The 12,139-nt window shown below is 39.9% G+C and overlaps 1 protein-coding gene and 1 pseudogene across 1 annotated transcript; both read right to left on the reverse strand.

Annotated features, from left to right (window-relative positions):
• Positions 1 to 1,025: 1,025 nt before the first annotated feature.
• LOC115735043 (putative disease resistance RPP13-like protein 1) lies at positions 1,026 to 4,056 on the reverse strand. The gene has a single exon (XM_048271576.1). The coding sequence runs from the start codon at positions 4,043 to 4,045 to the stop codon at positions 1,034 to 1,036; it is 3,012 nt and encodes a 1,003-aa protein (XP_048127533.1). The 5' UTR covers positions 4,046 to 4,056; the 3' UTR covers positions 1,026 to 1,033.
• Positions 4,057 to 7,324: 3,268 nt separating this feature from the next.
• Positions 7,325 to 7,946, reverse strand: LOC125312736 (annotated as a pseudogene).
• Positions 7,947 to 12,139: the final 4,193 nt, after the last annotated feature.

Raw genomic sequence — 12,139 nt, forward strand, 5'->3', positions numbered from 1 at the left:
CGGGGAAAGTCGAAAGAGTCGAGCATCCCCCGGTTACTGATAATTTCTCCAACGAGTTCAGTCTATGCAGGCCCCATTCGGTCAAGGGGCTTATGCTCTCGCAATCCTTGATCTCTAGGGATGCCAGGTTGATGGGTAAGCTGCCTTCTGGGAAGGACTCGATCCCTGGACAGCCTGAAATGCACAGTTCCTGGAGAGCAGTCAGATTCTGCATTTGCTCAGGCAATGCCCTGAGGTTCTCGCAGTTCATGACATGGAGCCTTTTGAGATTCGCCACGGGAAGTCCTCCTTCAGGGAAAGATGTCAGACTCGGACAACCTTCGATCTCCAAATAATCAAGAAAAGCAAGCTTGTGCAGGCCATTGGGTAAGGATTTAAGACTTGTGCAGTTGCCGACACGAAAAGATTCGAGAACCATTTCGCCATCTTGACTTAGGATGTCGGCTAATGACTCCAGATTGGAACAACTACAAATGGTCAGTGTCTTCAGTGTGAGCGGTAATTGGCCACTCGGGAAGGATATTAGAGAGGAGCAGTCAAAGATCTCCAAGGCCTTGAGAAACACGTTGTCCCGTCGCATTATTCCATCGGGAAGCAACTCCAAATCCGGACAAAGGTCAATGGACAACTGCTGGAAAGAGGTGGGAATGAGTTCACCTGCACTTGGAAAGGAGGTGAGGGAATAGCATCCGCTTATGTACAAATACTCAAGCGGTGTATGCCTGTTATAAATTATCTCTTTAGGTAGAGACTCCAGATTGCATCCGCGAAATGCCAGTCCCCTTAGCATGGACGGAACATTTGCCTCGGTGAATGATATAATTGCAGGGCAGTCCTTGATTGTCAACTCTTGAAGAGAAGTGAGACTCTGAAGCGCAGTTGGTAGTGTCTGCAGACTCTGACAATGCTCCAACTCCAAATACTGAATATCCTTGGGGAGATGTTGCTCTTTCTTGGTCAAAGCAATCAGTTGAGGACAATAGCGAATTACCATACTCTGAAGGGAAGTCAACTGTTGAAGCCCAACATCATCTTAGCACAAATAGTTAAGATCAGCGCAATCTGTGATGTTTAAACGCTTGAGCTGTGTCAAATGTTGCATCAGACCCGGGTTGAAGTGAGTGAAATTTGAGATCTCACTAATTTGCAAGGAGAGAAGTGAGCTCATTTCGAGGGCGGTTCCAAGTGATGACGCGCCGCATCTTCTGATGTCTAGATGCCTGAGCAGAGGTAGCCTCGGGAGTGGAGATGCCCACTGCTTGCATTCATGAATCACAAGTTTCTCCAAGCAAGGAAGATGGTCAGGTAGTTTTCCCCTTAGGTTCTGACAACTCTCAATATAAAGCTCGCGAAGGGTCGGGAACGCTGCAATTCCTTTATCATCTAGAGGACAGGACCAGTCCTCCCACTCCAACATGTCTTTGAAACTAAGAGTCTCCAGCGAGGGAAAAGGCTTGCCACGAGATAAGGCATACCCATAAAACTCCATGCCAACGCTCTTCACAGCAGTCAGTCCCTTGATGCAAAGATGTTTCAGCGAAGATAGCTGGGCCAATGGGGGTAAGAACACACATCTTCGACAATCTGTGAGGCTGAGGAACACCATGTTAGAGAAGGAAGGGTCCCCCAACCAAGATGAAAACCTTGTGCCTCCATACCATCTTATGTCGACCTTCTTTACTTTCGAATGAGGTTGTAGCATCTCCAGGACGGTTATCTGAACATTTTCGTCTTGTAATTCGAAGTTGCTGCTCCATTCCATTGTCAATGTGATCAGATGCTTCTTATTTGTCAAATTGGCCTTCCTTGCATCCCAAGCATCTTCAACGTTTTCCAACCTCGTTAAGGTGAGTTCTCCATGGAGATGCACCATATCGCGCAACTCTCCTATGTCAGAACCGCTTGTAGGGCCCACGCGAAATTCAGGCAGAGTGCGAAGATTTCTCAATCTACTCATATGCAAAGGCATGCACGGTATTCTGCTTCTACTTATGTCGAAATATTGCAAATTAATTAGGTCTGTCAAATCTGTAGGCAACTCTTCAAGGGAATCACAATCATTCAACATCAATGTCTGCAAGTTGTATAGAGTACATACAGATTGAGGTAGAGATTTAATGGCAGTGTGCGAGAGGTTCAGGTAACGGAGATTTTTCAAATCGCCAATCAAGTCGGGTAGCTCAGTGATGCAATAGCCACTCAAAGAAAGCACCCTCAGGCGTCTCAACCTAGGCAAAAGATCTGTGACCACCTTACTGCTTAAGTAGCAAAATCCGGTTTCATATGGAGACAATGCCAGGAATGTCCGTAACCACTCGACTTCAATTAAGGACTCGAATTTCTTGTACACATCATATCTACCACGAGGATAGGAGAAGTGACGAGCCTTTCCCAAAAAACCAGTTGGCTTTTGCAGCCCTAATCTACCGTCACAGCTTAGGCGCATCTTTCTCGACACTAGCTGAGCCAAATCATTAATCAGGTCATGCATGACGTACCGTGATTTATCCGCAGTTGACTCCTGGAAGAATGATCTTGATAACAGATCGTTAAAGTACTCTACACCTACATCTTCCATTCTTTTATTATCTTCTCCTTGCTGAACAAACCCTTCGGCCATCCATAGCAAGACTAGTTTGTCTCTGTCAAATTCGTAGTCCTTTGGGAATAATGAACAATATGCAAAACATCTCTTTAAATTTGCAGGAAGGTGATGATAGCTCAACTGCAGAGCAGGAAGTATGCCGTTTCTTCTGGTTGGCAAATCCCAGAGATTGCTATTCAAGATCTCTTGCCAATGGTCAATCTCTAACTTGGAGCCAAGAAGGCTTCCCAAAGATTTCGCAGCCAAAGGCACACCTCTGCACTTTTTCCCAATTTCTCTACCGATAACTTCCAGCTGATGATGAGTTCTCGAGTCAGCACTTGGAAAAGCATGTCGAGAAAACAATGACCAACAAGCATCATCTGACAATTCCCTGAGACGATAGGGAGCGCAGGCATTCATAGATGACAAAGCAGCTTCAGTGCGTGTTGTGACCATTATTTTACTCCCACGGGCACCAGCAAGCAAAGGTAATATCAGATCATGCCAATTCTCACAGTTGTCATCCCATAAGTCATCTAAGATGATGAGAAACTTCTTTTTGCTTAGCTTCTCTCCTAAGCTATTCTGCAGCAGCTCCAAGTTCATGGTTTCCCATGACTTATGAGTGGCCGATTCAAGAATCGCCTTGGTTACCCTGACCACTTCAAATTGATCAGACACACAGGCCCATGCTTTCACATCAAAAAACTCATCCACCCTTCTGTCATTGAAGACAAATTGAGCAAGCAGAGTCTTACCAATTCCACCCATCCCCAAGACAGGGACTACAGAGAACTCGCTAGTTTGCCTTTCACAGTCGTCCTCCAAAAGTAACCTAATTATCTCTTCTTTGTCATGATCCCTACCGAAAACATGAGACTCGACAAGTAGTGGAGTTGTTGGCATTCTTCGAGTGATTCTAAACTTCCTCCCACCTTCACCTTTTAGTCCGAGCAAATCTTTTTGTTTAGCAATGTATTCTAATTTATCGACAACTTCTGTTATCTTTGACTTGATGCTGTCATCAAATGATCTAAAAGGATGAACCAAGTTCCAATTGCGCACCTGATTCCCCATGTTTTGAGAGCCGGCTTGCAACTTGCATCTCAATGCTTCTGTGGCCAACACATCCAATATGTCCTCGGCTTCATAAGTCGTTTCTTTAAGCATATCTAGCCAGGTCTCGATGGCCGGATTATCATACTGCTTTTCCTCTGCATCATCAAGTACAGCAATGTTTGTATAATATGTAATCTTTAGCTTCTCAAGGAGGAATTCGTCGATGTTTGAGCGATGAAGAAACTCTGTGATATCTCCAGACGTTAGCTTGTCAAAAAGCACCTGCAGGGCCGGAGAGAGAACTGCTTCCCACCAAACCATGTTTCGCTTTGGCTGCAGATGCAGAACTGAGACGGCTAAAGAAATCAGGGGGATAAGTTGGTGACTTCTTCTCAGCATCTCCAACTCCTGCTGATAGTTGACTTAAATCATTCATAGTTTATCCTCCACTTGCCATGCTGTGGGGCGCCACTCCCCTCCGGACTGTTAGCACTGACCGCACCAAGCGAGACGGTTGACGTATGAACTTAACTGCTTGTTTCTAACAGACGAGCTCGACGACAATAACATGCTATTGATGTTTGAATAGTTGCCGCCTCTTCTTATGGCGCCGAACTCCCGCTCTAATCTTTCTCTAACCTGAATTTCCCCTAACTCTTTATGCCGGGGAGCTTGGCTGTTACAAAATCCATAGGCCAAGCTATTATTCCTTTCTCGGCTAAAGTCTCCGCTAAAGTTAATGAATTTTAATGAAGTGACTCATAAATGGATTGTCTTAAGTTTTAAAAAATTAACTTAAATGGTTGGGTTAGTTAATAAGTTAATGGGTCTTAAATGGGTTTTGAATGAGTTAGGTATGTACTAAGTTTAAGTGAGTCACAAACAAACCAGTTTTTTTAATTAATATATATATATATTTTATTTCTTCTCCTTTTTTTTCCATGAAATATGGCAAGGGTCACCAGCCCCGTTCACCGTCGGTCCCTAATCACTACCGATCGCCATCAATCGTCATCCGCCATCGGTCACCACCTCCTATCGCTAGTCGCCAAACGATTGGCGACCCTCGTCGACTGTAGAGAAAAAAAGAAAAAATAAATAAAATATCACAATTTAACAAAATGTGTTTTCGCAATATATAATTTTTGCAAAAATTGTGGGAAAATAAGTTTTTCTAAACTAGACTTAATATTGAAGTACTTTAGCAGTATAGATTGTATTGAGTATGGGTTGGGTCTAATATGAGTCGCTAAATTTGTATTGCATGGAAATAGGTCAAAACGGATTAAATGAGTCAATATGAGTCAGAATATTTTCGACCCAACTCAAACCAAACCGGATCCATCCATTTTACGGTTGTAGTCTCATATCACATAAAGTTAGATAGACACAACCAAATGCATCTTCATCTCGAAAATAAGAGTGACCGATCCTCCTCCATTGAAGTCATCTCCACTTCTGCTTTAGGTCACATCCACGCGGGGTTCACACCCGAAGCATGGATAGATCTAGTTATGATGCGCTCAATCTCTCCATCATTTTGCCGGACGACCATGTGATTTGGTAGTGACCGTACTCGCTTTGCCACTTCCTTCATTGTAGGCCTGTGCCTTCCATAAAATCTTTAAGCATCGAACAAGCGGTTCTGCTCCATCAAAATAACGAAGTACGAGGCTAGATTTCTGCCCTCGGTTGAGAAATTGGCTTTTGCTTGGTCATTAGCTTGACAAGGACTATCCCAAAGCTATAAACATCACTCTTGTCCATAAATTGGCTTGTTTGGTAGTACTCTGGGTCCAAGTGTTTGAAGGTTCCTTGCACCATTGTGGTCAAGCGTGTTTGGTCGATGGTAATTGATCCGGAAGCTCCAAAATCTGCCGCTCTTGCTCCATGTTTTTTCGTCCAAAAATATATTCGACGATTTGATATTACAGTGATAAATCAGCATGGCCACAACAAAGTGAAAATACGAAAGAGCCCCACCAACTTTGTTGGCAATTCTTAAGTGCATTTCCCACGAGACGGGAACTTCTTCTTCAAGATCATGTAGATATTGGTAGAGAGTTCCATTAAGGACATATTTAAATACTAGAAGAGAGATTCACTTTCTAGACAAAAACTGAATACCTTGACCACATTTCTATGATTGATTTGATAGAGAATAACGAGCTCATTAACAAACTGTTCAACTTGTCTTGCATCAAACAGGGGTTTTTTTTTACCGTAATGATCGTTCCATCTATCAACATTCTCTTTTAAATAGTTCCTTGACCACCCAACCCAAAATTGGTTCTTGCTAAAACAATCCGTAGCCGTGTCTAACTTCATTAAGGTGAACAACTTGCCTTTTTCCATGTGATTGTCTTCAATAGAAGGTATGTCTTGTTGCAATAGAAGTCCACCCTTTGATTTGAAGAATTTTTGTTTTAGCTTTGCCTTTGGCCTTCTTTTGACGTACTTGAACAACCCCAAGAAAGCCAAAGTAATATCATGGCTCCGATACACGTGTTCACCCCTGAGTTAAAGAAAAGTCAACGGGATTATTAATAGTTGAAAGTTAGCATATTACAAATAATAAACATAAATAATACATATTACAAGTATACAACCTACGAAAGAAATCAGTTGAATTAGTATTAAGCGAAATTTTTGTAATAATCAAATCAATGTATTTTTTCCCAAGAGCCCTATAAACAAATATATATGTATATATAAAAGCAAACGTGCATCCACTTTGCACTAAAATTGTACATACTTTGCACTCGATTTGCACACACATGAGAAAATATTCTTTTGTAAAATTGCTTTGTTGAAAAAGACTTGGATTATTACTCGGTGAAAAGTAATTAGCGATGCAATATAAAGAAAGTGCAAACACATAAGTGAAAAGGGCCAAAGTGCCCTGAGAAGCGTTCAATCGCCTCGATAACATAACATGAAATAAAAAAGATCACAAACTGGAAAGTATCTTTTCATCTGTGTTAGACAGTAGTGGCTGAGAGCCTGAGACTGATGTAACATCTACAACAGTAAACCCCAAAGAAAAGCTAAAACAGACTAACAAGAACTTAAGAAGAAACACTTAGTCTTTAATGATACTAGACATACAAAGAGTACATCAAAAAGGGGTTCACGAATTTGGTATAGTGTTACTGAGCACCTCTTAGTATAATCAACATTATTCTGCATCTCATGTATAAAAAGTAAATAAAAGATTGCAACGTCTCATATTATAAAATTTTGAACAGAGACCTCATATATAAAAGTAAATAAAAGATTGCAACGTCTCATAATATAGAAATTTGAACAGAGACAACCGAATGCATCAGCTCGGAGATAAAAGTGACTGATCCTCCTGCGCTGAATTTAGCTCCTGTTTTCGATCGCATCAATGCGGGGATCGTACCCAAAGCAAGGATAGATTTGGTTCTGATGCGGTTGATCCCTTCATCATTTTGCCGGACAACCACGGTATTTCGTAGTGATTGTACTCGCTCCAATTCCGTCGCCACTTCCTTCATTGTAGGAGAGTCCCTTTCTTGAAGTCTTAAGTATCTTTTTGTCAAGTTGGACACTGCAATAATTTATTCTTTCTCGTCATGGTCTAATACTTCCTTATCAAGAATATTGAATAAGCGATTCTCCTCCATCAAAATGATGAAGTACGCGGCTAGATTTTTACCCTCTTCTGCCCTCAATTAGTAGCTCAATAAGGATAACCCTGAAGCTATAGAAATAACTCTTGTCCGTAAATTGACTTGTTTGATAGTACTCGGGTCCACGTATCCGAAGGTTCCTTGCACCATTGTGGTCGAGTGTGTTTGTTTGATGGCATTCAATCTGGAAGCTCCAAAATCCGTCACTTTGGCTTGCTATTTTTTGTCCAAAAGTATATTCGACAACTTAATATCCCGATGATAAATCGGATAGCCACAACAAAGTGCAAATATGAAAGAACCCCAGCAACTTCGTTGGCCATTCTTAACCGCATTTCCCATGAGACGGGAACTTCTCTGTCTGGATAATGGACATGGTAGTAGAGAGTTCCAATGCAGGCAGATTCATATACTAGAAGAGGGATTTCACTCTTTAGACAGAAACCTAACACCTTAACCACATTTCTGTGATTAATTAGATAGAGAATAATAACCTCATTGATGAATTGTTCGACTTGTCCTTTATTAACAGCTTTATTTTTTTTATTTTTTTTGCTGCAACGATTGTTTCGTCTATCACATTCCCTTGTAAATAGTTCCTTGACCACCCCAACCCAAAATTCGATTCTTGCTAAAATGGTCATTAGCCATGTCTAACTCCATTGAGGCGAACAACTTGCCTTTCTCAACGTGTTTGTCTTCAATAGAAGGTAGGATTTGTTGTAACAGAAGTTTGCCATTTTGTTTGAAGAATTTGTGTTTGAGCTTTGCCTCGCGCTTTCTTTTGATGTATTTGAACAAAACCCAACAAAGCCAAAGTAATAGTATGGCCTCTCGACGGGACTATTAATCGATGAAAATAAGTGTATTACAAATTGATAAGCACAATTTAATATTTACTACAATTATACAACAAGTATACGAAAGAAATAAGTTGAAGTAGTAATAAGTAAAATTTTTGCAATAATTAAATCAATGTATTTTTTCCCATGAGCCGTCTAATCTCATATGCCCATTAATGTATATAGACAAGTAAAAGTGCACACACTTTGCACTAAAACTGCACGTACTTTGCACACACACAAAATTATTTTGTAAAACCGTTTTATGGCAAAAGACTTGGATTATTAATCGATGAAAAGTCATTATTGATACAATATACAGAAAGTGCAAAGACATATGTGGAAAGGGAACAAAATTTCAAGATTGGAATTTTTTTGATAAGGTTGTTTATACAAGTTGACAAAATAAATTAACTCGAAGCAATCTAGTAAAATTTCACCACTCACCATAAACTTTTACTCGATGGACTTTAAAGGGCCAAAGTAGCTCCGTGAAGCGTTCATACTCCTTGACAAGTATAACATAACGTGTGAATAAGATCGAAAACTGGAAAGTATCTTTTCATCTCTGGTATGCGCAACAAGGGACAGTAGTTATTTAAGACTGACCAAACATCTAATATAGTAAACCCCAGTGAAAAGCTAGAGCAGACTAACGAGTACTCAAGAAGAGACAATTCAGTCTTCAATGATATTGGACATCCAAAGAGTACATCAAAAAGGTTCATTAGACGATAGATGTCGCATGTGAGAACCCTAGTTGAGTAATTTGCGTAGTTTTGCGTAGAATTTGATTGATAAATATTTATTTTCATATTAATTTCTAGAGTGGCGATAAAGTACGTAGTGATACGTTGGTTGGCAAAAGAGACCTATACGTGCTGATTTTTCGTATTGAATGAGTGGTAGATTTGAAATTTACTAAGTTGAATATTTTGTTGTACTCGGTAAATTTTGCAAAACATTTTGACGGGTTTAAAATATTTTTCTAGCATATCTATGTTTAAAATAGGCACTGATTTCTTTATTTACATACTGATTTACTTGATATCTTGGCAATTTACCAATATTTATTCTTGAAACTCTACGATTGAGCCATTTGCCCCTCTTCAAATTCTACCACCTATTATTGATGACATAGTGCTTAGCTTAACAAATGATTCCGCACCTTACATTATCAACGCATTAATGCCCTTAATGATTTCTTCCTCTGCTCGCCCATGAAGCCTTCATTTCTTGGCTTACCGATGAAGTTTTGTAGTAATGAGGTCATGGCTTGCCTCATGAACTTTGGCCCTAATCATTTAATGCATGCAACGATTCCCTCCTTCCTTAGTCGATGGAGCATCTCTCTTCCTTCTCTTCACCTAAATATCTCCTCTTATAGCAAATGAAATGAAGCCACATGCTTCGTACCTATTAACATAGGAAAACATGAAGCAATTTCATGGGACGATATACCCTCCATAATCATTAGTTTAACCCTATAACAATTAATGCTTGAACTATGGTTGAATCCTTCTTTCACTCTTCATACTTACCGATCGGGGAGAGACCCTCTTTAAAAAGAGTGGAGGTCCCAACTTCATTTACCCACATTTTCCTGTCTACTCTTTTGCTTTCAATTTCCCGAGTAAAAACACAGTCCCCATGCTTGCGTTATTAAAAGTTTCTGTCTTTGTTGTTCGATTTCGAATGAGGTATATTATTCCCACTACTTTCTATCGATGAGTTTTCTCATTTTCAAATAAATTATTCATTGATTTTCGGTTCTATTTATTTTGTTTGAAGGAAATTAAGGCTTTGAGTTTTGTCAAGCTATTTTCGAGATAAGTGAAAACTCTAAGCGCTAAGTTAGAACGATATACTTAGTTGTCTTGACGTGGTTGTTTGTTAATTCTAATGTGATTTGATGATAAGTACGAAAAAGGCTATGGCTTGGTAGTGAAAGTTGTGTTTTGAGTTGCGCTTCTTAGAAAAAGGGGGATTATTGGTTATTTTTATGAGAATTGGTACTACGTAGGATGAAAAGAGCGAAAAAGGGGTGAAAACTAGCTTTATTGTGAATATGGGGTTTGAAAACTGAAGCTGGGCGAAGTGTGGAAGCTACTGACTAACTTTGTAAAAGTTACCGATTTAAAAAAAAATTTACCAACTAAATGGACTTACTGATTCTATGGTTGACCGACAAAGGAAGTTATCGACGAAAATATAATTATATAATAATATAGTAATAACGACGCTGAATTAAAAAGTTGTCGTTTACAGGAGAAGTTGCCAATGATGAATGTTGACCCAGAATTTTGAGTTACCGATTGTAAAGTAAATTCTATTCATTATTTCCGAAGGTATTGATTTCAAGATATTCAGTTAAATATTCATTAGTAACATGAAATTGGAAAAAACAAAAAGAGGTAAGTGAGATGGTGCTACTTACGTGAACAATGTATAGTTCTATGTACTCATGCCTGGATGGTGTATTGAGAAAATGATGTTGTGATGTTGATTTTGAACATTTTCATGAGCACCATTCTTGCTTGAATAATACCATAAAAGAATTCTGTCGTTCATGTAATAGTGGCGACGATGCTGCGGAGTAGCGATGCTCCATGTGTGGGGACTCCTCGGGAAGTGTTTTTGGATGCTGTGAAGTTGCGATATCTCAAAGTTAAGATGCACCGTGTGTCGGGATGCTACAGGAGTGCGCGAGATGAAAGTTGGGGCCATGAATATGATGCATGCTCACACACATACATTTATTTGTGAGAATAAGACATTAGGTGATACTAGTGCATTGTGAAATGAAATGCCATCTGCCTGCATTGTGTGCACGGTATTATATTAGTATAATGACATGTCATTATGGCATAAGATCATGCGTATACGCATGCAATTTGTATTACTTTGAATACTTGTGGTTATGAGTACCAGGTTCAGCGGTAAGAGAAACACCTACCTTAGATTTAGAGATTGACTTTACTAAGTCTTGGCTCATCTCCTTATTTTTTAGATATGTAGGGTACCCCTTCCAGCGCTGCCACTATTTGAAGTTTTGATGCATGTAGATTATTCATATGAAGATGTAGTATTGCCAAACTTAATTTACATGAACAATGGGTTCTCTAGATACTAACTGATAATCAAATGTATGTTCTTCGGACAAAAATACTTTTTGGTCCCTCATATCAACGGTGTTTCTCAAAGTTTAAAGAATCTCACTTACCCTCGTTTTCTGTCAGGCCGGCAACGGGTGCTGTTTCTGGGGCCAAAATTGTTTGTCTTTCCTTTTGGATTTGTAAATAGTTAGTCTCTACAAGCATTGTAGGTGGGTGTGGGTTTCTCGATGTCCCAGTGATCAATGAAGTTATCTAGGCTCTGGTTTGTCTCTGCAAATTGCTTTCTTACCATGACGATCTCGTTTTCATTTAGCAGTGAACGGAAAAAGACAGAATTAAATCACAATCAAGTAGTGGTAGAAGTAGCTTGTGGCAAAATCACTTTACAAGGCCTGTGTATATCATGCATGAATGAATCCTTAGTTTGACATACGGGTGAGCACACCAAACTTACTGCGAAATCACACAGGATCTTTCCACATGCTGATAAAGGAGTAAACGCTTTATTTCTCTTGTCAGTAACTCAGCATCGTCCATGGAGTATCATATCTACTGAACTTGGTCGATTCGACATTGCGTTCCTACAAAGACCCTTTGGAAGATTACCATCTGATGTAGAGGGTGAAGACCAAATTTGAGGCTTGACCCTGGAAAGGTCCTGGTCTTCGATCTCAGCTTTAATATGATCCAGGAATGTGTCTATGAATATAGCTAGATTTCCAGTGTCTAAGACCGTTTGGTGAAATGAGAGCTTAGAAACAGTGAGAGAGGCCACATACTGGTCTGCTCGTTCATTGAACAAGCAGAGCCAGCGACAGACAAAACGTCAAAACAACAAGCATCGGATCGAGACCCATCATTTTCTCCTCCATTCCAGTT

The sequence above is a fragment of the Rhodamnia argentea genome, chromosome 10 (assembly GCF_020921035.1).
Source record: "Rhodamnia argentea isolate NSW1041297 chromosome 10, ASM2092103v1, whole genome shotgun sequence".
Taxonomy (NCBI): domain Eukaryota; kingdom Viridiplantae; phylum Streptophyta; class Magnoliopsida; order Myrtales; family Myrtaceae; genus Rhodamnia; species Rhodamnia argentea.